This window comes from Drosophila novamexicana, unplaced genomic scaffold, assembly GCF_003285875.2.
Source record: "Drosophila novamexicana strain 15010-1031.04,08,12 unplaced genomic scaffold, DnovRS2.1 tig00000770-arrow-pilon, whole genome shotgun sequence".
In the NCBI taxonomy this organism is placed as follows: domain Eukaryota; kingdom Metazoa; phylum Arthropoda; class Insecta; order Diptera; family Drosophilidae; genus Drosophila; species Drosophila novamexicana.
This window is the reverse complement of record NW_020824821.1, coordinates 1,999,308-2,027,257: the sequence shown is the minus strand read 5'-3', so window position 1 is coordinate 2,027,257 and position 27,950 is coordinate 1,999,308. Positions and strand designations below refer to the sequence as shown.

Sequence of the window (27,950 nt, the reverse complement as noted above, 5' to 3'; positions counted from 1 at the left end):
GCGTATGAGTAATTTAAATGAAATTACAAAGTCGCCGCGTTGCACCGAGTAGCCTCCAAATAAAGATAGAAAAACAAAAATAACCACACATTGTAAATAAATATATACATCAGCAAATTGTATTAATTATTTGTCTATTCGCAACGCACTCCCGATTTAAACAAGTTTCGGTGCACATGTGCATTAGAAGGCGATTTCCAGTAAACAATAAAAAGCCATCTACAAACCCGTAAAAAAATCGTCAGCAATATCGCTGAATGCCAGCAACATGTCTCGGCTACATTTGTTGCAGCATCATGTTGATATGTTATGCGAATCAGATGCAATGCATAGATTGAATTTATGTTTTAACTACATGAGTAAATTGTTTGTTAGCAATATTAAAGAAGAAGAGCAGAGCGACAGTTAGTTGATATAAGTAAAATAAATATGAATAATAAAAAATAAACAGCTGAAAAATGTATAAACAATCTGTAAGCTGCGCTTAAACCTGCCAACAAAAACAAGTTTATGTTTATTGAAGCACATGGCGACGCGCCCAGAGAGCTAGAGCTCCAAACACAACGAGAGAGAAAAAGAGAGCGAGAGAGTGGAAGAATAAGCTCAAAATAGCAGCGAAGTCAGTCAGTGCTGGCCGACAAACAAAGAGACTACACACAGTGGCACACACATATTCAGTACATATAGACGAAGCCAGTATGCAGTTATTATAATTTTATTTATACTTACGTTCCACTGTGCAGCGACAATAAATAGCATAATTTACACAAGAGCGTCGGCAGCGACAGAAACGGTAGCAGCGACGTCGACGTCATCGCCAGCGTCAGCCAAAGATCGTATTCGTATTCGTTGGTGTTCGGTTATTTTTTGTGTTGTTTGTGTTTTTCTGAGTGTTGTCGCTGCTTTCTGAGACACATGCACGTTCGCTTCACCGTAGAAATTTTCGATCAGTTTAAGTTTTTCATTTGCAACGAACACAAGCAAGTCGCTCCGAAGCGCGCCAAAACGAAACAGAAAAGTGTCAGCAAACTCTTATTTTGCAAAGCCCGTCCAAGCGAAAAACGCGCGCGCGCGAACTTAGAAAAAAAAAAGAAGAAACACATCACAATACCGTAAAACGGCTACGTGCTAAATAAAATACAGAAATAAATGCAAAAACGGGCTTAAATGTGCAGCAACCGCATCAAATATTGTAAATTGTTTAAAACAATACAAAAAAATAAAAATTAATAAATACCCAGTACACATTCCCATGTTTTGTTAAATTGTTAAATTAGCTGCTTGTCTGAATGTGTGCCGAAAAGAGTGTGCTTTTTAATTTGTTGTACCGACAGCGGTAATATTGTTATTGCAATTGTCTGATATTGTCTGTGCCCATTTTGTGGTTAGTGTTTCGTGTGATTGAAAATAATCGCTGATGAAAAATAAATTTCGTTTGCCACCATTTTGGAGTTGCACTTGTCTTTCGTGTCATTAGATACGAGAAAATAAGCAGCACTATCTTTTAGAAGTTATTTATTAAAATTCAAACTATAAAAATGGGTTTGTGTGTGTGTGTATTGATTTAAAACCAATTTAAAATTAAAATTAAATTAAATTACAGAGTGCTCAACTTTACCCCTCTTTCGCGTTGTGCCAAAGAAAACAAAAGAAAAGAAAAGCATTAGCACAAAACTAAAATAAATTTGAAATACATATATTAGACGCGTGCGTGCTTGTGCATATATTATAATCGGTTTTTAATGTTTTAACGCGAGTGGACAAAAAGCGAAATGAATACCAGTTAGAAATGTGACTAAAATCACTAAACGAATTTACTTGAAAAAAGAATCAACAAAAGAAAAAAGCAAAGGAAGCATACCACAAGGAATCTAAACAGCGCAGTAAGAGCGAGCCCGAGCTCACAAGGCAGCCGTCACACAAGGCGAACCAGCAAAGCGATCGAGCTAAAAGGCAGGTGCGTGTGTGTGTGTGTGAGCACAGTGCAACAAGTACTTAAGTGATGTAAGAAAAAATATAGCAAAATTAATTATGCTTTGCATAATCTGTACATAGAAATAGGCAAAGAAACGTTCGCCAAATAGGCGGCCGCTGGCTCAACGGTGCCTCTCCCTTTCTCTCTTACTCTATTTTTCATACGGTTTCGCTCTCTTCTCGCTGTGTAAGGCGCGGCTTGTCTAAAAATCTGTTCATATTCGATTTCCTTGTGCGCCATTCAACGGTTTTCCATTTGTTCATTGCCCTTTGAGTCTCTCTCTCCCACTCTCTCTCTCTTTCTCTCTCTCTCTCTCTCTCTCTCTCTCTCTGTCTAACATATATACAAAGGCAAATGCGGAGTAAAACTCTATAGCTGGAATTGTTATTGTCCTCTCATTTTTGACGTCTACTGCATTACATTCACTTTCATACGTATTCACATTAGGCGTTGTGCTAATCCAAACTAACCAACAAAATGATTGCCTTATTCTCGGCTCTTGCCTGCGGGTCAAGGCATTTGGAGCGTGGTTTTATGTTTTCGTTGTTATTTCTTATGAGCATGTAAGTTTTTTGTCTTCTTTGTTATTTATTACAACTTGAGGCCAAAGCGCAGCACAAAACAGCTGACTAAAACGCAAAAAACAGAAAACGTCGGTTAAAAACCCGAACGCGCCGTATGCGGCAAAAAAAAATGAAGACCTACGCCTAATTTAAGGTCATCAGCACAATAAAACAAAACAACCCAAGCAACAACAACAACAATTTCAGCACGCAAGCTTCACTGTCTTCTCTCGATGCTCAGGGCTTCATTTCCACTTTGTCCAAAGCCCTGCGCTGCCATTTTCGTAGAGAAACAAATGGCAACGGTATTTCAAAGTAATGAACTAACATACACACGCACATTAAAGTTGCTTTAGACAGTGGCACTTGCATATTTTCATAAAGTTGCGGAATGAGAGTGGGTAAAGAATCTGTTATGCCTCAGTGGGCTAACCAAAAATTGCAATTTTATTTCTAACGGTTATTCGTTGTCTTCCTACAATTTATGCCAGTTCGGCATAACCTGCTTACGTTTCCGATTTTGTAGACTGTCTGGCGACAGATGCTCTGTCTCTGTTATTTTCTTTGCGACTCTTCACATTGGTCTTTTAGCACTAACAGACAGATATAGAGTGAAAGAGATCGCAATCTTAAAATTGTAAGCGCCGTTAGGTTAATATCTGTGCAAAGACCCGGAGATGGAATGAATATTATACAAAAATTGTTGTGCACCCAATCGATCAAACTCTGAAGACGGCTTATGGGCCTATTAAGAAAATAAATTATTTACATATTATAATAAATGGAATTTTAATATAACTATACTAATTTAAATGGTAACTCGAATATCTAGCTTTGAATTTATTCAACTGATAAGACATTTGTTTTTCATAAATTTGTTTAATCACCATAAAGTTGCTTTTTTGTTTATATTTTGCATTCAATCGAAAACTTTGACACAATTTCCATTCGCTGATTGTGAATATTTTTATCGCCTGGACTCCAAAGTCTACCAATCCTACAGATAAAAAAAAATTTATTTTGGCTAGATAAATTAAATGCCAACTACGGGCCAGGCCAGACAAGTCAGGCGGAAATATGGCGTTGCACAATATTTTAAAATAAATTGACGCATATCGTTGTGGGCGTGGCCGGCTATGCAAATCAATTACTGTAAATTTAAATTAAATGCGTTAATAATTACGAAATCCAACGCGGAAATGCAAAAATAAAAGATGCGTGGCATCGCGTAGATACTTTTGTATCTTTTTATTGATTTTGAGTGACAAGCGCTGCGTGGGGCAGCTTTACATGCTTCATGTAAATCGTGTTCACATGAGGAAGCAACCAACTCCCAGTGTGAAATGGAATCGCATCGTTATCGCCTGGTTTTTTTTCTTGTCTGTTTTTGTTGTAAGTAGCTGCAACTTTTGTCTGTTAAGCAGACCAAAAGTTTACAATATATATAAATATAAATTTAATTACAGACGTAGCGAAAAAGGCTTGTCGCAGGACAGAGACCGCACTCCACGCACACTGTTCACTTTATAGTATGATATCTTTTATATATTAATTTTATTTATTTTATTTATGAGTTTTTTAATTCTGTGTGCTTGTCTCAAACAAAGAGGCTTATTGTCATTTTGTGTGCTGTTTGTTTGTTTAACGCGGCGTGAAAAAATGTCATAATTACACAAATAAATACACGAGCTCATACATATGCCAAAAATCAATCGCCGCTCACAAAGGCACTTCATATGCTCTTCAAGTCCCAAGTATCTGACGGCTTTTGTATCTGCACAAAGAGCACTTTAAAACGCGGCTCGTTGTTGTTAATTGGTGTGTGTGCCTGTGTGTGTGTGTGTGCCTGTGTGTATGTGTGTGTGTGTGTGTGTGTGTCTGATTTATTGACATTGTCGATGACTAAATAAGCCCACTTCTATTATAGACCTGAAAAACAGATATCCTGATACCTTTGGTTCCCCATCTATTTGTAAAGTGAAAGCCCTCCACTTCCAATTTTTGTTGTTGTTAGAAAACCGATTGAGATATTTTCCTTAATATTTATTCACTGCACATTTGTCATAGAATGTAAACAAGTAGTGTAGACTGTTCCCATTTCTAAATATATATATTTCTTTCCAAATATATAATTATATATAAATGTATATATATATATATTTCTTTTTTTTTCGCTGAGGAAAATGTGCATTAATCGAACTGCGCATTACGATTCAACATCTAATGTAGAAATTCATATTTTGTCACTCTTAACCTCTTGATGTAAATACCAAATTAAGCTTCTATTTAAATTCTATATTAAGTGGACTTGTTTTGCAAAATGAATTTACAATTCAGCAGGAACTGGCTACAGTTTTTGCTTAGCAAACAGATCGAATGAAACAAATCTCATCCCGACTTTTGCTGAATATCTAGCATTATCTGTTAGAGGAAGCGTTTCCGATTTGCATATTAAATCATTCGTGGGCAAGATAAGTGCTAACCGTTCTAGGAGGGGTCGCCAACCATTGAATTTGCTCGTTTGGTTCCGTCTTTCGGTTTGTTGTTGTTGTTGTCAACTTGTAAGCAAAATTGTTGATTGTTTTGCGGAACACAAACTTGACGATTGATTGAGTTTGATTAAGCACACAGATACAGATACAAATGCATAGATACATAGTTATGAAAGTAGCAAAACGCCGAACCGGTTTTTTTTTTTTTGTTTTTGCAAACTAAAGTCGATCACTTCCGCATTGAATTTTTTGTATTTTTAACACTTACAAAATAGGAACGATTGCAAGTAACAAAAAATTATTATTGACAACAGAAGATAGATGCGAACTATGCTACAGATACATTTACCGATACAGATACAAATACTGAGCAAGCCCACATTCTTGCGGCCTGCGCAGGTTCACGCTCGAAATCGGATCAAGTGTCACGGTTACGGATTATGTCACTTTATCACCACAACAAAATATAAGCCAGAATGCACCCCCCTCTCTCTCCTAGAGCTTGTCCCCCCCTCCCCCGCCTTCCTGTTCACACACGTCATTAGTTTCTGACTGTCATGAGCTTAAATTTAGTTCTAATGCGGATTTGTTACACAGTTTTGTGTCTGCTCGCATATTAATAACATTTACACCCAACTCAATATTGTATAAATAATAACGGAAGTGTAAATAAATGTTCATGCCTTTAATAACAATTGGATTTTAATCCATGTAACTTGATGCTCACATTAAAAGTAGTTATTAATTATGATACTACAATCAGACAAAACCCAGTCTTAAGCTCAACTTTACAAAATTCCTTTATTAGTTCTCGGAGATGTTTAACTTTGCAATTTCCAAGTCTAGAAAGTTGCATTAAATCAGTACACCTTGAACTGTAATTGTGCCCGTGATATACGGTTGGTTACTATAAAGACCATAAATAGCTAACGGGTTGTGCTTACTACCGGGCCTCACCCTAGATTTGATTAATTAACAACGCTACTAACCCAACCCAGAACTAGCGTGCTTAAATTCTTGTAGATTATTTAAAGTGACATGTGGGAAACTTTTTAACTATTTAGCTTTTAATCGAGTGGACAGGCTTTAAAATTTCTAAAAACTCAACTACCATGTTTGGAAGTATAAGAAAAAATAAGTAAATTACAACTTTATTCTCGCGTTAATTCTTATTTGAAAGGTATGCCGCGAAAATTGCATTGAATTAGCTAGCACGTGTAGATACATTTGTATCTTGTGCATTTCTGCACGCACACAGGCACGCTCGTTCGCCTACAGTTCAATGACTTAAGCGACAAGTTATTTAAGCGCAAATAGCTTTGTTAATTTTAACTGTGGCAGTTATGTCATTTTTGTTCTTAACTTGAACCCATTGTGCGACCCTATACGCGACTATAGAATGAAGAATGCAATTTGGAAATACCTTCAGAATGCATGCAATTGTTTGTGTGTGAATATTTGGCGGCTTGTATTTCATATGACAAATTTATGAACTGAAGTTGCTTATTAGCAAATTGTTTGTGCAACCGGTTTTCGCCAGCCAGGCAAATATTACCAGTTGTTTACGTAGATACAAAAATATAAAAATATTTGAAGAGAGATTTACGAGACAAACAGACACAAGTGCATATTCGTAAAGGTACATATGTATGTGCATGACTCCGCCAACAATATGAAGTTTATATAATCCCAAGAAAAACCCTCATGCTTATATATGCTGGTATCAGGTAACCAAAGGCCAGGTATAGCTATAGTTCTCGAGCTGTTCGAGGAACCATTTAAATAGATCTTCTCTTTGACTATGTCGCATTTGTTTGTTTCTCCTGCTACTACTTTAAAAGCTTCAAATAAAAATGAAAACAAAAAAAGATCGCAGACACAACATACGTATGTACATATATGTTTTATTTTAGGCACGCGATTTTTACACTATCCCCAGATACATTTGTATCTTTTAGCCTATGTGTGAGCGCATTTCTTATGATGTGTGGTAATATGCTTTACGAAAAAAGAACAAAAAAACAATGTGGCATGTATTTGTATGATATATGAAAATGTATACTAAAAATTTGTCTATAGATAAACGAGTCGATATAAGGCAAACGTATTTACAGGGCATTGCTAGTCGATCAGAAACGCTTAATTGCAATTTATTTCTTTTGCGATATTTTTGACATCTTGACATCCCAAGCGCTAGCGAAGCGTCTGCGCTGTGTATCTTTGAGATACATTTGCTGCATATATGTGTTTTACAAAAGCGAAAGTGCAATTGCAATGCCCCTGTTTTGTGTTTGTGTCAACAATCTATGTCGCGTACATATCCCGCAGAGCTAAAAGTACGCTTATCAATTGGTGGCTATGGAAAATATAAATTTAGCTCGTAGTTACGATGCATGTGGCCAAAACCCAAGGGATTTTTCAGCTGTATAGTCGAATTGTTAATATAACCAACACGAAACCACATAAAGTTCTCAAGTTTCTGACTTTGTTGTTCTTATCGTTGTTTATACAGGCTGCCTCACAACTGCAATATACATTTGTGTAACTCGAAGCAACGACTCCATGAATTTGATTTTGCACTAGCGATGACGAATTTTATTGATCTAAACTTGTTTGGCGATTGTTAATCAAATTATCTGTTCAGCATAAAAGTAAGCTATACATAATAATGGCGTATGTTCTTGTTTGATCAAGAACTGGCCAAATCTTAAGTTAAAGCTTCGCCCTCCGAGCTGGGTCATAGTTTGTATAAAAAACATCAGCAATTGTGCTTTGCAAACATGGCACGACAACGCTGGGCAATTTCTTCTAGTATTAAAAATATATATATATATATATATATATATATATATATATGTAAATAGAATCGGTTTTCATGGAAAATTTTGCTAGCCCTCAAGTTTATCAGCCTTGCAACGTGGCCAGACTCTGGCTCTGATCTCTGGCAGGCATCATTTATCTGTAGACACAAGGCGTCTTCAATCTTGGAACTGGGACTGGGCTTTTTATAGGCACTTGTTTGTTGCATTGCCAGTTGAGTGTGAAAAGCAGACATGCAAATTAATAATGTTAAAGAGCATCGTTCTCGATCATGTGCATTGTCCAAATATGTATGTTTCTATATAGAGAAGTTAGTTAACGTTATCAGTGGAAGACTCTTATCACGTGCTGTAGTTTTCCACTTGCACGCTTGTTTTTCCTTGCTGTGGAAAATTTTGTCACAGATTATAGGCACATGCAACACGAGTGTGTGGGAGGGCGAGGGTGGGGAAAATGAATGTAGGTTCGAGTACGCGAGAGTGTACGAGCTTGTTGACAATAGACAACAAGTTTTTCGGTTGGCTGGCCGTGACATTGACACAGTAAGATTTCGTTTATCGAATCGGATTTCTATTCATTTATGCGCATTGCACAATTGATGAACAGCATGGATTTATAATGCGTTAGCTCTCCAAAAAATATATAAGAGACCCATCGCGAAGCGAATGTCTCACCTTCATGGCCGGATGCAATTTGACAAAAACGCCCTAGACCCAGACCCAGACCGAGACCCAGGCCCAATGGCAGCCAATAGACAGATATGAGACGCAGCTCGTAGAGCTCCCCCGGTTTTTCAAGCGTGAACTTCAGTTCAGCTTAGTTCACTTCACTTCACTTCACTTCGCTCTCGGTCGGCAATGTAAACGACGACGCCTTGAGACTGACCGGTTGTGGTCAGTTTCAGCTGCGCACTGAACGTATACAAGGTTATATGTGTGTGTATATAAATATATATCTATATATATTCATAAGTATTATACGCGGGCCTTATTCAAATTGCTCGTTTCCTATAGAGCGTTGATGTTTTGGAATCTGTTGCTCAGATAAGACTCGGTCGAAGAGCTCACTTGACTTGTTTAAAGCCAATTGAAAAAAATTCGCAGCACTCGAAAATTTGCACTGCTTAGATAATTTCGTAACTCTCCCACTTTAGGGGCTGCAATCTAAATTCTATCTTATCAGCGTTTAAGTATCATTATCAAAAACTCAAGCCCAGTTATAATCGACCTATTTATATGCTTTCGATATAAACTCTATTAAGCTCAGCTCGCCCAGCACTTCGGAATTAAATGCCATGCTAGCAACAATTATAGCCCTGCCGTGATCTATTGTCGGCGAGAACTGACTGTGTATCTGTCAAATAAACACTGAGACACACAAATCAGCCAGGCGTTAAACTATAACAGCTGACAGTTTACAGGCCCCAGTTGTACTAAGATGAATGGAATTAGCTGTAATTGGATTCAACCCTTCCATTGTTTCACCTGTAACAGAGCACTTTCGATTTCGCAGCGTGGCTTGGAATACCCGCCAGCTTGTCCAAATCGACTTCGTCATCGCCGCGCCGAGATTCATTGAAGTACATATATATTAGGTGTACTTTTTTGTTTTCTCTGCTTTATGATAGCTGGTAGATGTCATGTTGTTGTCGTAGGTTGGGCCATTGTTCATGATGTCATGAAGTTTTCAGATAATTTGCATTATTAGCAGTTGTTTTTCCATTTAGCACACTCAACAGATCTGGGCATATGTGTTTAGCTGAATAGTTTTTTTTTTTTGGTTGATATTTTGCTTTCCTAATATTACTATTACTACTATTACTATTAATATTTACGATCACATAAACAACTTGGCGATTCTAAAGAGGAATTAAGTTTTAAACATTTTTTAAGTGACTTTAAAGCTTTGTGAAACGTTAATGGCAGCCCAACCCATTTTGATGCTAATCACTTTTTGGCATTTGCTAAATTCGAACAGATCTAGGTGTATATTAATATATAATTATATTAACGAACTTGTATCTCAATTGTGGGATTTCGCCAAAGTTGTAACATGAAAAAAAATATTTTAAATATGACATTTATTTATATAATTTTATAATGCTGAAATAATCTATGGATTAAATCAACAGCTAAATGAGTGCGAAGAGAGGGAGATCTTCACCTGTTGCAGGTGATCAAACTAGTCGTTGTAGCTAGAGTGTGATCGTCTGACTATTGCAACTCATTCTCGTAACAAACGCGCCCTATTCACAACATGCGAGCCCCTGGCTACCTTTCCACTGTGCCCCCGCCCACCTACCTGATAATTGCTCTACGTTGCATGCACTTAGATACTAGCTCGGACATATATTAGAGCTGCGATATCATCGTTGTCGTCGTCGACCGACAATGGCCTGCTAATTACGCTCGGTTCAATGGAGTTCATTGAAAGTAAAAGTTTGACTAACCAGAGAGAAAGAGAGAGAGAGACATGGATTGAGACATAGAATGTAGTTTAGCCAGCTGCCACGCCTCGTTGGCATTAAATGTTTTTGGCCGAATAGTTGATTAATATACGTAATATTTGCAGTGCTTAACGGTTAATTGAGTTGAGGCGAGTGAAGAATTGGTTAACAAGATGAGCGTCATCGATAGCGGCAAGTATCGTCTGCGCAAGGACTGGGCCAGTGCCTCTATACCGTCATTGGTCAACATCGATGAGCATGTGGATGGCGATGGCGAGCCCGAGCATAGCATGAATATAACAGCGCCGCTGCCGCCACAGAAGCCGCCACGTCGCAGCTCGCTGGCGTTGGGTCTCTTCTCCAGCAAGTCAGACAAGAGCCAGAAGCGACGCAGCTCCATTGCCGTCTCGTTTCTGCGCCGTGATAGCAATAAGGTAAGCAGATCCTTAACTGGATTTCAACAATCAAGATCTAATCTTAATCTTAATTCGACTATTTCATTGTGCCCTGTTTGCAGAACTCTACCAAAGACTCGTATGAATCGGCTGTGCGCAGCGAGAAGTCAGATGGCTCTGCCACGCCCACCAACAGTCCCGAGATAGTGTATAGCTCGGAGGAGAATATACGCGCTAGCTCACCCAATGAGCCCGGCAAACTGACCTATTTTGAGGATGGAACACAGTCGCGTGCCGTCGTTCAGGGCATGAATCCCTATGATACGCCCAACGATCGGCAACGCCGACGTCGCAGCTCGCTGCAGACAAAATTAGATCGACACAGACGCAAGAAGATGGAGTTTATCAATCAACGGAGCCTGGACTCCAATATGACCAACAGCGAGTCGCAAAGCGATCTGACCAATGACAGTATGGGGGCCAATGGAGCCAATAATGCCAGCGATATGGCCAGCTATGCGAACGATGACGATGATGAGGACGACATTGTCGATCCCAATCATGTTGAGTACTTTCCGCGCGAGAAGCGACACTCCTGGTGGAATATATTTGTGCCCGATAACTTCAAGAACAGGTTCGCTATACTATAACTAAATCAAAATCCAGTTTGTGCATCATCCGATTGCTCTCTAACCAATTTATGTTTAACAAACGCCTTGCCAGTGACTAAAATGCATTGCTCAGTTAGACTCCCCTTCCCCCGTGCAAAAAGTAACTAATCTAAGCGTAAACCCTGTGCTTAATACCACGCTCCTTTAGTTCAAAACATTTCCGCCTTTCGCTGAATGCGGACTCGGACTCTGTGGCCCAGGGAAGATCGAAGATCAATATTCAATTCAAATATGTGTTTATGGGCGTGTGTGGGAGTCCACTCTGCTGAATGGTTTATTGTTGATTTTGTTGCGTCATTTTTTGTGCGAATTTTCGAGCGTTCAGGCCTTGACTTTTGCTTTGTAAGCCGCAGGGTAAATGATCACATTTGCGACAATAATTAATATCGTTCAGGCTTCTCATTGGATCAAAGAGATGAGAATGACCTAGCCACAGCTATGACCTCTGATAACCCCAACCTGACCCATGCCGAGCATTGCCTCAAAGTGGTCCGGCTTTTATCTACTAGAGCTCATTATGATAATTATTTATTTTAAAAAGCATCACAGGCAAAGCCATTAGAGACGCATTCTTTTAAGTACCATGGGCCCTGTCCGGCTCATTAAAAAACTCGACTGTTGCATGTTATCTTATACAAATATTTTTAAATCTTTTACATTTCGTTCTTATTTTGTATATTTTGCACTTCCTTGAAATCAATTTTTGTTTGTTTATTTTGAATGCATTTATTTTTATGCACATTTCATTTTCTTGAAATATTTTCGATTCATTTTACTTGTCATACTTTTTATGCCTTGACAGGGTAAGGTATCACGGCTAGCATGAGACATTTGAGAACCAATACAGTATATAAATTCTTGACAATAATTATAAGCAAGTAAGAGGTTCTAGTCGGGAGCTCCCGACTAGGGGATACCCTGAACCCTCTTCTTCCAACATCAAATGCATATATATATATTCTATTTTAGAAGCTATATGTCAAGTTTGGTGACTCTAGCTCTTATTATTTACCAAAATTGCCCAAAAAACAGGATATCGATATAGATTTTTATCGATTGCTTGGAAACGGAGGAAGTTATCGATTATCGGAAATAAACTCGATCTGCGCGGGAGCTAGGAGCACCTACATCTAAAATTTCAAGTCTCTAGCTCTTATAGGTTCTGAGATCCTTGCGTTCATATATACGGACGGGCGGACGGACAGACAGACAGACGGACATGGCTAGATCGACTCGGCTATTTATGCTGATCAAGAATATACTATACTATACTATAATATATACTTTATGGGGTCGGAGATGCTTCCTTCTGCCTGTTACATACATTTGGCTTTCGCACAAATACAATATACCCTTGTACCCATTTTTAATGGGTTCAGGGTATAAAAATGCATGCATTGCATATGCCGGAATATATCTTATAGAATTATCCGTTGAAACCCTTTAGTATCAACAAGTACCTGGCAACATCGCACTTTAAGGTCATGAGGGTATTCAGACTTCGGCGACAGCTAGCCTTTATTCTTGTTATTGTTCAGCTCGTTATTGCGATTGGGCGATTGTGCATTTTTTGTTCGCATTTTAATTACTGCACAACCGTTGATTATTTTTTATTGTTATTTTATTCATTGGCTTCAGCATAAGCCCCAATGGGAATCGGCATCAATTTTCTCGAACCTGGAAATAAGCTTGGCTTTTCTTTGTACTAATTGAGCAATCGATCAAATGAAAGCAAAGCCGATTGCGATTGAAATTCTTGTTGATAACCTGACCGTCGAACCCACACTCCAATGAAAGGCAATTTCTAATTTTGCAATGCAAATCAGCCATCGAAGACAGTTCGCTGCCTAGATCGCTTATTTGTATGCATATGTACATACATATATATTAATCAATCGTGTGCATGTTATGTATTTGTTGTTTCACTCATTTGTCTTTACCTGGCTACCCCCTCTATATACGTCTGGGGAGACGGTAGAACCAGGGGCAATCAACTGCGCAACTTACAATTCAATGTCAATTGAACTTGTAAAAAGTATTAATAAAGCTAACCAATTGCCAAATGAAATGTAAACAACCCGCAATATCAATATAATAGCTGACCGACTTTTAGCGTAGTTCATATTTACAATAAGGCAGCACGCTTTATGGCACGCGATTGTAAACTCAGGAGTTTAATGAATATTCAAAGAAACAAGTAAGAGCTTTAGCAGGGAGATGTGCTGCTTGTTAAAAGCTTTAAGATTAACAAGTAAGAGGCTCTAGTCAGGACTACCCGACAAGAAGATACCCTGAACCTGCTTACTAGCTTGTTTGCCTTATCAGTAATAAAAAAAAATTGACAAAAAACAAAATGTTTCCCTAAATACTATAGAATATTTGTATATTCTCAAAAAGTCAATTGCACTAAAATTGTGGCCTAAATTGGTTGGCAATAAAAGTTGGTTTATTAACTTGATTTATAGCGGGGAGGTGGCCATAGCTATACAATCAAATACTTGATATATATATATAATATTCTATAAGCTACATGTTAAGTTTGGTGACTCTAGCTCTTATGAAAGAACTTATGTTCCAAATTTCAAGTCTTATAGGTTCTGAGATTCTTGCGTATGAACGGACGGACAGACAGGCAGACGGTCATGGCTATATACTTTATGGGGTCAGAGATGCTTTCTTCTTACTGTTACATACTTTTTTTTGAATTCAAGATCTAACGCATATCCAACTAGTTCTATTATTTCTATGCCTCTTGATGCTTCCCATAACACTTCATAGACAATTTACAAGTACAATTTCCACATGTCCGCCCCGCTCTGCCCCGATCGAAATTCTTAATTAAACTTTGTCACACTGTCAAACAGCCTCCAGAGCGTAATCTCACGTGCCCAAATATTTGCACAGTTTGACGGGTCTGGCTCTCTACTACAGCCTTTGGCGCTCTGCTGTCATGCGCTCTTAACAACAGCTCACATGCCAGTATTCATATTCGTATTTACATTCGTATTCACATTCGTATTAATAGTCGTAGTCGTAGCCACAGTCGCGTTCTTAATATGAATGGCTTAACACGGCGACGTTTAGGCCCACTCCACTTGCTTAATGTCCATGCAGTAGTTAGTTAAATACTACAACTATTTTTGCAAATATTTAACACGCGTAAATACATAACGAACAATCGGCTACTTGGCGGGCTTTTCAGATATACGCAGGAATGAAGTAAATAGCCAAACACTTGAGTACACTGTACAACAAGGTGATGTTTGCTCATGTGAAGGATTGCAAATGCAGCTGCATCGCAAATATGGATTGCGAGTGGCTTCTGTTTTTTTTTTCTTTTTCTATTTTAATATTGTTAAAGCATATTTGTTGCAATCATTTGTAAATGGTGGACATTGTCCTTCCTCCTCCTCTATATTTAAAGTACGTTTTTGGTGGACATTGGTGGCCTCAAGTGCATGTCTTGCTCCTCCATATTTGAAGTACTGACTCAGCCCACTTGAACCTGACGAAGATGACTCATTTCTCGTTTAGGAAGCACTTTAGCTGCCATATCAATACGATGTGCATAGTTTTTGTAGCTGTCAGCGTGTACTTGAAAATGTCTCAATAACAAGTGCAAAATACGATAGTTAACTGATGCTTATGTTTACTTACATATATATATTTATGTATCTATATATGTTATTTTACATTATTTTACGTGCACTTACATCTATATTTTTGTATATTTATATATGAAGGCAGAAGCTCGAATTTTAGTTATTGCAATCAACACATTTTTTGCACAGCCGTTCTTATCACAATCGTGAGAGGCATTTGGCTATAGATAATACTGACTGGGGTATACTCTTTTTTTAGCGTTACAATTTGCGATAGCCTTAAGTATTCTTATATATTTTTCTAATCAAATAATTTTTGGACCCGGGCGTGTTTTCCATAATAAATACTCGACTCGGCTTCGCATTTCGAAACTGAGCCCCAAATTGGGGGCGCACGACTCGTTTTCTTGACGTCCATCTCTTTATGGTTAGACATTATAAACAATTTGGACATGCCCTCAGCACAGTTACAATGTTTTTTTTTTAAATAAATTCAAGCTTAGTTTTTTATCTAGTATATCTTGTATATGTACTTACCCTTGATATCCAGCTCAACGAGTTCTGTCTGTTGTCAGCTCTCTAGATATTATTCTTATCATTATTCTTTATCATCAATCAATGTTGATTCAAATTGTTTGCGCAATTAATTGCCTGGTTGCTGCTGCTTGCTGAATTTTTTAAATATGCACAAATTAATTTTGCGGCTGAGCAATTAATTTAAATTAAGGTTTTATAATTTCCCTAAAAATAGAACAAACTTACCTCAACAAAAGAGCTCTGCAGCATATCAACTGCAAATTGTCTCCACCGAGTATTGGGTGTCTGGCTGGTTCGTAGTCCACTCTATGATTGAGTTCAAAAGGCATTTTACTGCCGATATAGTATATATATAAATGCCAGGCACCAAGGTCCAGCAATACAATTGTATAGATACTATACGAATGTACATTTGTGTATGTAAATATGAGGGTGTATCCAGCACTTATGATAACGCATCCAATCTCATCAACAATAACGAGCGACCCCCGCAAAACCGGGAGCATTTCTCGACATTCAGTCGGTGACGGAACACGGGTAGCGACATTTGTGCGCCAAAAGCGAAACAAAAAGTTAATCCATCAACAAAAACAAAAAAAAAACAACGATAATTCGAGAAAAAAAAGTCGAGAAATTGTTATTTTATGCAAATTCAAAGTGCAAACAATCAAACTGGATATTGTGTGCGTATGTGTGCGTGTGTGTGTGTATGTGGGTGTGCGGAGACAATAATAATTTATATTTTATTTGCAAAACAAATTGTTCAAATATTAATTGCATAAAGCGTGAGCTTTTCATATCTGAAATAATTAAATCGTATTATGTCAATCTTTCGGAATCCTTCAAAAACGGAATTTAGCTCGTTTTTAACATTTTACACAAAAATGATTTTGTGAATTACAATAATTATGCAGATAACACGCTAATATTTTTATTAGCAAGCGCTGATAAGCATTGCTTATCTTAATTCACGTGGCACAGGTTGTTCAATTAATAACTTCGTTTTTGTTGATCCACAATTCATAATAATTGTTATTATATCATTTGCCAATGTTGTTGCTCTTGTTGTTGTTGTTGTATCTGCTGCTATTAAGGGGCTCGTCTGTGTGTCGAGCTGGCCGAAAATTGTTGCCCAAAATTGCTGCCCGGCAACATTCGAGATTCTACACTTCAACTAGGCGCTAATCAGGCGAGTTGACAAGTTCGCACCCCTCCCAAATGTGAATATTAAAGGCCGGCTGCTAAATGCCTTACACAAAAGCCAAACTAGATTTCATGTAAATTTGATTTCCAAACACAAAAAAAGTATAAAAAAATATGTTGTTCTTTTATCAAACCGGTTCGTTTTGATGTTTTTTTTTACCGGCGCCGCGAATACAAATTTTTTATTCAAATTACTGATCACAATTTATTTAGAATACGACTCCTAACAAAAATATTTAGTAAAAAAACAAATGCAATTAATTATTATGCATTAAAAAATCATTTTTCTTTTGCACACTTTTTTTTTTTTGTATGACTAAGAAGACATTTGAAAATATTTACAAAGGCCTAAATAACTTGCCATTGCCAAAAAAAAAGAAGATAACGGTAGCGTATTTGCTTTCTTTGTAAACAAAAACAAAAAAAAAAAAAAAACAACGAAAGAAAACAAAATTGCCGCAAAGCTGAAACTTTAGCCTTAACCCAAATTTGTTGTTGTTGTTGTTGTTTTTGTTGGCAGGAGATTATTTCAAGTGCAAGTTGATTTATGATAAACTTGAAAAGAAAATCGAAACAAAAAAAAAAAAAAACGTTTGACCTTGTGAATTTTTGTGCAAATGTGAAAGGAATAAATTGCACATGCGGAAAATACCATTAATAAAACCGAATAATCGTAGTTGAGATTAGGTTTTCAGATTAAACATAAAGCAGATATATAGACGGGCTCTTAAACAGACCAATTCAGATTGATTCAAATTTTGGCTGTTGCAGGTTTCCGAGCTCTTCAGCTAGCTAACGAACACGTCCAATTAGCCCTTTCCACCTGCTTGTAATCTGGCAAATACAAACAAACGGGTACCAACAATGCGGCTCTAACAACAAAGCGAGATAACAATGCGGCATTAAGAAAATTTCTAATTATAGCAAAACGAAAACAAAGCAAATTAAATGAAAAATGAAACGTGAATTAAAAACTGGATTCAGTTATCAAAGAAAACAAAAACTAGAGACGAGTAAATACCCTATGCTTAAGATATATTTAAATGTTTTTCATACAAAAGCGAATTTACATGACTCAATCTGCATATAGACATATACATATATATATATATACTTGACTAGGCCAAAGTTGATGGGACAAAAATGTATTTATTAATTCTTTATTTTTATACTCTTACATAGAACGAGACGTTTTCGACCCCATAAAGTATACTTAATCTTGATCAGTATCAACAGACGAGTTGATATAGCCATGTCCTTCTGTCTAGTCCATCACTTTCAAAGATATCGTCTTGAAACTTTACATTAGTCCTTGTTTTTTTTATTTTTATACCCTGAACCCATTGAAAATGGTATTTGTGCAAAATGCAAATGTATGTAACAGGCAGAAGCAAGCATCTCCGACCCCATAAAGTATATATATTCTTGATCAGCATCAACAGCCGAGTCGATAGAGCCGTGTCCGTCTGTCTGTTTCTATGCGAACTAGTCTCTCAGTTTTAAAGCTATTTTAATGAAACTTTGCAGAAGTCCCTCTTTCTGTTGCACGCAGTACTTATGTCGGAACCGGCTGCATCGGACTACTATATCATATAGCTGCCATAGGAACGATTTGTTGAAAATTAAGTTATTGCATGGAAAAGTTTTTTTGATTATCAAGATAGCTCAACCAAACTCAGCATTAATCAGTTTTACTATACTCTCTATATATATGCGAAATCCTATCAATATCGGACTACTATATCATATAGTAGGTTCTTGTATGAAAAACATTTTTGTTTATCGAGCTATCCTAACCATACTCGGCATTAAGTATTTATGCTGTATTTCATAGATGCGTGCAAAGCATTATAAGCATTATGAAAAGGCAAATGTATCAAATTTTCTGCGCGTAGAAGATAGCCTTTCTTCTTTCTCGTTCAAGTTTTGATCCATTATTCCTATGTTGGAAAAGCCGCAACAAACCAAAAAGCAAACACCGCCCAGTTGGCAGTTGATGCTGATTGCTGCTGCTGCTGCTGCTGATATCAATGCCTGCATGGAGCACGTGCCACGTTTGCGCTGAGCAGCCGCAGCTGCAGTTGGCTATTGATAAGAGCTCTGTGTGATTGTGAGGCTGCGGTTGCTTATTAATTGGTTATTCGCTCGTTTCGTGCACATTTGACAAGCTAATTAATGTCGTAATCAATATTGCCGGCAAATACAACAACGACAGCAAAATTGAGTCATTAAAAGTCAACAGAGTGTCAGCAGAATTTGTCGTCCAACAATATTTGAGCTTTTTCTTCTTTTTGTCGTTTTTACAGCTCATCTGTCGTCATCTCAGCGAGCTGACAGTGCGTATGATTGATGGCCATATTTTTTTTTTTTTTATTTATGCACAAGTTTTGCCTCTAAACAAAATACGTATTAATGTTGAAATTAAGCTTCTGCCTGCTTAGGGAAATGTTTCGAGAATTTTGCTTGTTTTTATTTCAGTGTGCGAGAAATGTGTCTGTGAAATTCATGCAAAATATTCATTGACAAAATTAATGACTGCAAATATGCAAAACCATTTGATTACATCACAACAATACTGGTAAGAGCTACCACTAAATAAAAGTCTAGCATTAATCTTAAATATTATCTTAGTAGGAGTTCTAACCTATTAGCTAAGAAAGTTTGAGTGCAAGAAATGTCAGTTAGACTTGTTCTTGTAATGGAAGTTCTTTCTAGGTCTAGGTCATCTCCCATAGACAGATCTTCGTCATATTATTACACATATCTTCGTAACATTCTATACACATGCTTCAAGGCACGTACGCAGCAATAGTGCTGGAGCTGCGGACAAGCTTCCCTCTGGCCCTCTTTGTAAACATGCTTAATTATATCAATTTTGTTTGTTCCACAAAAGGTCAGTTATGTGTCTACCCCCTCCCCCTCTCTCTTCCCCTATAGCTCCCTTCTTTTATTCATTGCTGAACAAAACAAACTTTTGTTGGTTCTTTTTTTTTTCGATTGATTGTGAGTGTTAAATATCAATTATATCCATTTAATAAAAAAAAAAAAAAAACCATAAGACTCCAGTTGAGTGTGTTGGATATTTTTGGAAACTGAGAAAAGTGCTCTCGCTAATTGATTGTAAAAAGTGTTAATCAATTGTAATTTTAAATTTATGACTCCGCATATAAACAAACAATTCGTTCAAGTTTCGGGTATACATTTTATTGAGCTGTCTGGCAGCTTGTTCTTCATAAATGGCCAAAATGTTACGATTCCACAAACATTCGATTATTTGCCCAATATTTGATTTATCTCAAAACTTCTATTTGATTATTCTCGGCGTTATAAAGATAGGGCGGCTTTATGAGGGGCTGAGGTGCTTGACCAACTTGTTGTAGGCGGATCTCTGGACAAGGCGATCGTGCTATAATTAGCCATGTTCTAATGGAATAATTGTGCAATTAAACATGCTAACTGCGTGGCCTTGGCCAGTTGAAATTTCGTAGAATATCTCGATGAAACTAAAAATTACTGCCTCAGAGCGAAAGAAACTAATCTAAAATATTTGAAAGGCTCCATTGTAGTACACAACAATATATATCGTTATGCCATATATATTATAGACAGCACTTAGGAACGTGACAATTGTATAGTTAAAAACCTGAAGTAATGCGCGTGCTTTCATTATCGCCACGTGCTCCATCGATAGACCCAAACATCTAAGCATTTTGCTAATATATTCTACGATGATCTGGCCCGATTCGGGGTAGCTTCGAGCGGGACGTAAGTTATGGGCGCATTTTGGACTTGACGTTTGTTAAACTAAATAAATTTAAATCGAGCTTCCAGTCACAAACACAATAGATATAATTGTGAATTTACTTGAAAATTTTTTGATTTATATTTTTTTTGTATTGATTTTTTTTATGATTTTCTCGTTTATTTTTTGGCACAATTTCGTTTGCTCTTTAAAAAATTAATAACGTGCCAGGTCACGTAGGGCTAGTCAAGATGTTTCCAGTTTGTCGCGTAGCGTTGACAACTTGGCGATTCCCGTGCGCAGGTAAGTCCAACTAATAAGCTAACAAATCCTGTAAATTACAACACACAATAAACAATAATAATTTAACATAACAGTAATATATATGCTAGCCCTATATCATTGTGTAATGCCATTTGCATGTCGCATGGTCACCTTATATATATCCGTGTGTGTGTATATATATCTGCATGGTGTATATAACTAGTGAAAGCATGAATTTGCCTAACGATTTACCATATACATATATATACATATATCTTTCCCTACTATATACATAACATTTTTTTCAGCCCAATTGTGACCATAACTAGGCTCTAAAATAATCAAAAGCAATATGATATTAAATCAAAACTTAAACAAAAGTTCAAGTTAATTTATAAAGAGCGCAATCGAGTTATATAAATAAATGCACAGTTCAGTTTATTATTATTTATAGATTGCCAGATAATCTTAATAGACCTTGTCTTATAACGAAATTGATAATTTATAAGAGCCACAAAACTGTTAACAACAATAAGCACTAAATGAACGGCTGATATTATGATTGAAAGTATAATATATATAATATTTCAACAGCAATTGCAAACATTTTGAAGTAAGGCAGAGGGACAACATATTCGAGCTGTGCAGATTACCAGAGATTAGATTAAAGAGCAAATATCACAAGTACCCAGCCGATTATCAGCAAGTGCGTCATATCAATCAGAGCTGTCGCCTTTTTTGCTTTGCGTGTTTTGCATACAATTATACATTACATTTTCTTTAACAAATTTTATCAACATAGACTAAGATTTCTGTGATATCATATTTCGTTTATTTGAAGATACAGAAATAATTAAAACTAAGTGCTAAGAGCATACGACTTAGCCGGGCCAGTTGTGTCTAACACGAGAGATGACATCATCAATCGTTTTGACATTTGCTATTTTAGTCCGAGTATTTATTGCCTAGAATTAAGGCAAATTTAGAAACAATTGGCAGATTTGATGACTTAAATGAGAGCCCATATTAACAAGAAACATACGTTATACTCCTTAGAACTCTCAGTCTCAATTTCATAAAATCAAGAGCTCTTGTTCTTTTTCCAATAAATATCAAAAGTGCAAGCTGTGTGGTAAAACAAATTTATCAATATTTCGGATTCATTAATGCTGCAGTCCAACTAGTTATACTTATGATTGTATGTAGATATAGTATATGGATGTTTGTAATTTATAAATAGCTAAAAAAAAAAAAACCAGACCCACAACAAGAAAACTGCTGTCACATGTCAGCTGAGTCTAGAGGGTGAATCGGTGGGTGACTCGTGGCAACAACTGCATCCAGCCTTTCGTTTTCCGTGCTGGCACTTGTCATTGGCAAAGCCAAAAAGCTTAACACTCTGCTGCTGTCGTTTTGTTATCCAGGGCCAAAATATCGAAAGCAAATACTGATAAGATATAGCCACGAACACGGCTACAAAATACAAGTTAATGTGTGTGTACCTGAAGTACCTACAAATGTATTCAGATGTTGCCACCAGTTGCTACTTTTTATGGGCCTTTTTTAACTACTAGGAAAATAATGGAAAAGGTAAACAGGATCTTTGGCTGGATTAGCTTGTTGTAGTCACATAATAGTGTGCCAAAATATTAATATTTACTGAACTCGCGCGCGCAACAAATTAAAATAATAATAAATAAAACTACAAAAAATGTTATTTTTCTCATGTGATCGCGTTTTAGCTGGAAATAAAACAACTGTGTAAACGACGAAATTCCCTGCCTGTTGTGAGCTTAATAAATTAAACCAATAATGTATCTGTATCTGCCTGTCGTCAAATGTCGCAACTTACAAATCAAACACAGTTGTCCCCATCCACTTTATAGATATATATATATATATTTTTGACTATGGATTCAAGGCAACTTGGGGGAATTGTTTGGGCCCACATCGGCGAATTTTATTTGATTTGTGGCATATTTCAGCTGCGCAATTAATTAAAATGGAAGCAAAATTCCAGTATTAAGTCAATCGGCATGGAAATTGCGATAAATAATACACAGAGAATAAATACAAAGCGCGACAAATATGCGCTAAATAATTAGTTTTTCTGTTTATCTGCAGACAAAAGGCTCTGTCAGCTGCCTTAACGCACATAAATGCTAGAATTGAATAAATATTTTTTCTTTTTTCATTTATCATTGATATTCAATTACGTTTATCGCAGTTGGATTCGCTAATTGCCAACGCATTTGCAGACACGCGCAAATTAATTTTATTTGCGTTCTCTTTTTAAACAATTTATCAAAAACTTCAAGACAAAACAGAACTGCAGGCAAAATATATGCCATACTGCCAAACTGAACTTAAAGTGCAGCTGTCTTTAATAAGCACATATATAGATTGGCAATTTTCCTGCATTTAACAAGCTGTCAATCAGTTATTCAATCTCTTACATAAAGACCTCAATGATGATTTTTTTTTTCTTCGAACGGATGACAGTGTGTTCAGGCGGAAATTAAATTTTGTCAATCAAGATGTTACAAAGAATTTTAAAAACTGAGCCACACACGACAGAGACAGACTGTCAATGTTAGTTGTCCGACTGTTATCGAAAGGAATCATGATATATATATATATATATACTTTTTGAGTATAGGAAACTACCCAAGCATTATCATACATCGAGGCGGTAGTCCAGACAGACGCAGCAGACTTTAAAAGGCCGCTTACAAACTTGGCGCTAGGAAGCACACGCGGCTTTAATATCCATGTCGTCATCAAAAATTCCGCGACAACATCCAAATGTTAGGAGCATTCTACTACAAAAAAGAATGAAACGTACACAAAAAAAGCTTTAAGTGCACGGCAAATGAATTTTAATGAAACTGAATGTGCCAGCAATTGTGTTTCTATTCAATTTCGAGGCACTTGCCGCATGCCCCGCCGATCAGAAAAAAAAAAAAACAAAAACACAATTTCAACATTTGTATTCGATGGTCGTTGTCTATCGATGACGCAGCAGGTATCTAAGCCGGCATCGAGTTGCCCTGCAAAAATAAGACAAAAATCGAATGCATTCAATGAGAAGATTAAACGAGACGGAGACTCGCCTCATTTGGATCCGTGTAGAAGCTGGGAATCGTCGTAGTCTGCTGCTGCTGCTGCTGCTGACGCAGTTGACGCTCATTGTAATGCTGCATGCGCTCCAGCACAGATACCTGGCGATAGTTATCGGCCGTATAGTGCGACATGGCAATGCCGGCGCCCTCGATGAGAGCCAGCAGCACCCCGCCCACCAAGGCGCTGCTCAGCATGGCGGTGACACCTGAAATGTTAACATAATGCTTATCACAAATGGACTGTCGTATTCGAGCACTTGCCACCACGTGCAGCTAGTATGCCGCCAGTTGCGGCGCCGCTGATAATTGAATTCCATGGATCCTCTTTGCCGCGACTATAAACCAGGCTGCAATCGATGGCGCTGAAGGTGCCGCCCCAAATGGCAAAGCTGCCACCAACCAGTCCGGAACGAGCACGCATCGCGGCCAGGCCGCCCGCTAGGCGACGCGGCAGCCCGCAGGGGGCATTGCGAAAACCTTTGATCGCCTGAAATATGGCGCCGCCCACAGCGCCCATGGTGAAGGCGCCGCCACAGTCCTCGACTATGCGAAAGGGGCACGGCTCGCGTGTATATTCCTCCATAATATTTTCAATAGGAAATAGCTCAGGAATATGCCAGCTTCAGCAGATGAACTTATTTTAAACAGCAGACTGATATTCGCTGGCCTGCTATGCTATGGAATCAATGCTTTCCATTTAAATTTGGATTTTTATGAAATTCCATAGCAAACTCTGAGCACAGACTCGTGACAGGCGACGAACGCATTTAAAGGTTACGTCGAGTAAAACAATTACAAACTCAAAAAAAAAAAAAAAAAACAGTAAACGATTTAAAATTCGTTGTTGTCCATTTTTGGTCAGTTCACAAATGTTGATTGCCAGATAAAAAATAGTATTACATATAAATAAAAACAACAAAATAAACACATAAATAAATTGTTATTAGCTGGTTATGGCCACAATTTAAGCTGGAAAATTTGTAAGTGATAAAGATCGCAGCAACAAGTTGCTATCGCTTTATATTGCCAATTAATTTAACAATCGATTTGTGCTTCGTCACGTGTTCTCTTCTTTATTTGTTTATATTACAGGAGCAAATCGCGCAGTGTGGATCATGGCCTTGCGGCACCATTCGATTTGGATTCGTTGCGTTCGAAAGTCGAGCAGCGATTTGAGAGCGTCGACAAACTGTCAAGTGAGTATTTCATGTTGTTAACAATTTCATTTTTAAAAGGCGCGCGCAATTACCGCACACTACCGCCATCTATGGTTTTGCGCGCAAACTGAACTCACACGAAGTTAGCTGCGATTTGCTAAATGTTTCACGTCTTTTAACAGTGCACACCACTGTTATCAGCACTTTAAAAAAGCTAAATATTAAAAATTTAACAGCTGATAAATGGTTTTAACAGGAGCTATCAGCTGTCCTAACAGCGAACCAAATATCTGATCTGTTAGTTTTATTAAGGGGGATAACGGTTTTTGCTGTACCGTATAATCTTGTAATTGTTCGTTCTTTTTTTGGCCGCCAGTAAACAAGAAAACAACTTCGAATTTTGTTCCTGATGCAGCTTAGTGCAAATAATTTAAATTCAAAAATGATTAAGTGAAATAAATTTGTCGACTTTCCATTTTGATAACAAGAAAGTTTTTTAAGAAAACACTAAAAATCAATCATTCTCGACCTGTTGACTCAGCCACGACTTAACGGTATACGGAAACAGTTATTGACGCATGGGCTATGTTAAAGTTGCGGCACATTGATAACAAAATCCCTATAAAAAGGCATTATCAAATGTATACATACATAATGAAAAATACACACAACATAAAACTAAGCACATTGTTGATTTCGCGCCGCCAGCCTTGGCGTTACATTTCGTATTTGCTTTTCGAAACGGAAAACTGCCGACTCAGCCAAAGTTTTGCAGCGTCTGCTGTCAAAGAAGATGTTGCTGCTGGTATAATATTTTTTTGCTGCTCGGACGAATGAGAAGCAAAAGAGAGAGAGAGAAGCGAAGGACGCGCAATAAAACAGAGTTTAAAAAGCGTTATTCCTCTTAAGTTATTCGCAATAAAGCAAATACATACGTACAACAGGCGTAGAGTACATAACTTATGAGATACCAGATCTTGTACAGGATGTTGGAATTTGTTGAAATCTATTGGCGTTCCAATGTTAATAACAGACAACCGCCTTTGTCCGCCAGTGAATTCGTTGTCATCTATTTGTGCCGCCAGTTCGCACAGGTGGCGCAGGATGCAATAGAAACAGATGTTATCTATTCGCGCCTGAGGCCTGTTGATAAGGAGTACGTGATTTTTGATCAGCTACCGAAGAAGCCGCAAAGTAAAAATTACTCGAATATATTACATAATTAATTTAGTACATTATATATATAATTTATTGTGATTATTTTAGTTTGTATTTTGAGGTGTCCGGTTAATTAACTGAAGCCGTTTTCTTTTTCACAGGGCAAAAGTCTTCATTGCCCACCATACCCACCATTTCCTATACTGTGGGAAATCGCGACACACTGACATCGGTGGCGGCACGTTTTGATACCACGCCATCGGAGCTAACACATTTGAATCGGCTGAACAGCTCGTTTATATATCCGGGCCAGCAGTTGCTGGTGCCCGATAAGAGTGCCAAAGACGATGCCTCCACCAGTTCCTCTGGCACGATTGATGGCGGGGGCGGGGGCGGGGGCGGCGGCAGTCTCTCCGGCAAATCCAGTCCAATTGAGCGCAAGTTGTCTGGCGATGAGAGCAAGCAGGAGAAAGGTAAGCGACGTTGCTGGAAATGGTGCAATTGGTGCGATGATATTGAAGCTAATTTTGGAGTTAATCTAGTTTTGCTTATGTCATATATTTAATTTAACATTTTTGCTTGACTGCATTTTGCATGCATACATTCGCTATTCAAAAATTAAACGGCGCCGTGAGATAGTTGGCAACACTGTGCGCGCAACAGTGCTTAACAACACCTTGCACATACGTTTATCGTTATGTGTAGCCCTGGCCCAACAGCTGCTAAAGCTGTCCAGCCCTAACTCTGCTATGTGTTCGTGACAGTTGAGCCATTGTATTTGTTTTGTGTGGCCCAAACGACGGGAATAGATAAAACGAAAGAAGTTCGTTCTCAACATTTGGGCCACGCACGTTGACCATTTTGGATTGCAAGTGTTGTAAAGTGCACCGACGCGTAAACCAGACGTCATCAGCCTCAGCATGCATACGGCTGTATTTTGGCGAAACGGAGGTTATTGCCGGAATCACATTTGGCTTTTTGATACATCAATGTGCTAATTAAGTGCGGGCCTCACTGCAAATTTGCAGCGCATTTCGCCAAGCTATTAATGTCACATGTCCCGCATTTGTAGAGATTTACATTTAAACTAAATATCACATAAATCAATTTGGCCTGGTTGGGCTACACACACACTATCTTATCAGGCAGATAAAAATCACAGCGCTTGCCCCTCAGCAGACAATTGCGCGTTTTGCAACAGCCCCACAAATATCTATATTCACGTCAAATCCTTGTATTGCAGATATTCTTGAAGGCCTGCGCCCAGGCTCGCCCAAGCCGGGACACATTGAGCGCGTTGTGGGCAACAGCAGCGTTGGCAACAGCCAGGCCGAGGAGAATGCGGACAGAAGCGATGATCCCGTGATTACCCAGCGCTTTCTCAAGATTAATGTACGCCACATTACCGATGGCCAGGGCGTTGTCGGTGGCGTTCTCTTGGTCACACGCAACGCTGTTATGTTTGATCCAAATGTCAGTGATCCGCTGGTCATTGAGCATGGCCCAGAAAGCTACGGGGTCATAGCACCCATGGATCTAGTTGTTAATGCAGCCATATTCCATGACATAGCGCACATGCGTGTGGCTGGCGGTGCCGGGCCGAGTGTGGCTGCAGCGTCTGCTAGTGCCGGCAGTGATGCAGAGAAGCCCGAAATCTATTATCCCAAACCAGTATTAGTTGAGGAAGATTCCAAGGAGTTGCCCGAACAGCAGGAGGACCTGGAAGCCAACAAGCAACGCTTGGAGGGTAAGATTAAATACCATAAGAGACTGCATGATAACTGATCCTGTATTTTTTGTTTA

The 27,950-nt window shown here is 38.0% G+C and overlaps 2 protein-coding genes across 24 annotated transcripts in view; one reads left to right on the top strand and one right to left on the bottom strand.

The window, feature by feature from the left end:
* Nucleotides 1-27,950, top strand: part of LOC115763646 (TLD domain-containing protein 2) — a 59,766-nt gene that overhangs the window by 9,859 nt on the left and 21,957 nt on the right. For 5 of the 23 annotated variants that reach the window (XM_030706315.1, XM_030706314.1, XM_030706299.1 and 2 more), the window contains exons 2-4: nucleotides 24,925-25,028; nucleotides 26,309-26,620; nucleotides 27,391-27,894. In XM_030706315.1, coding sequence (XP_030562175.1) covers nucleotides 24,925-25,028; nucleotides 26,309-26,620; nucleotides 27,391-27,894 — 920 coding nt within the window. Of the gene's footprint in view, nucleotides 1-977; nucleotides 1,193-1,603; nucleotides 1,958-10,421; nucleotides 10,731-10,813; nucleotides 11,326-19,232; nucleotides 19,283-20,677; nucleotides 20,750-24,924; nucleotides 25,029-26,308; nucleotides 26,621-26,934; nucleotides 27,099-27,390; nucleotides 27,895-27,950 lie in introns of those variants that run through there. The other 18 variants (XM_030706312.1, XM_030706289.1, XM_030706290.1 and 15 more) reach the window with 11 other exon arrangements.
* On the bottom strand, nucleotides 23,569-24,501 carry LOC115763668 (probable mitochondrial import inner membrane translocase subunit Tim17 1). Its single transcript, XM_030706339.1, has 3 exons — nucleotides 24,094-24,501; nucleotides 23,824-24,038; nucleotides 23,569-23,760 (listed from the first exon to the last, which is right to left on the bottom strand). The coding sequence occupies exons 1-3, from the start codon at nucleotides 24,413-24,415 to the stop codon at nucleotides 23,740-23,742; spliced, it is 558 nt and encodes a 185-aa protein (XP_030562199.1). The 5' UTR covers nucleotides 24,416-24,501; the 3' UTR covers nucleotides 23,569-23,739.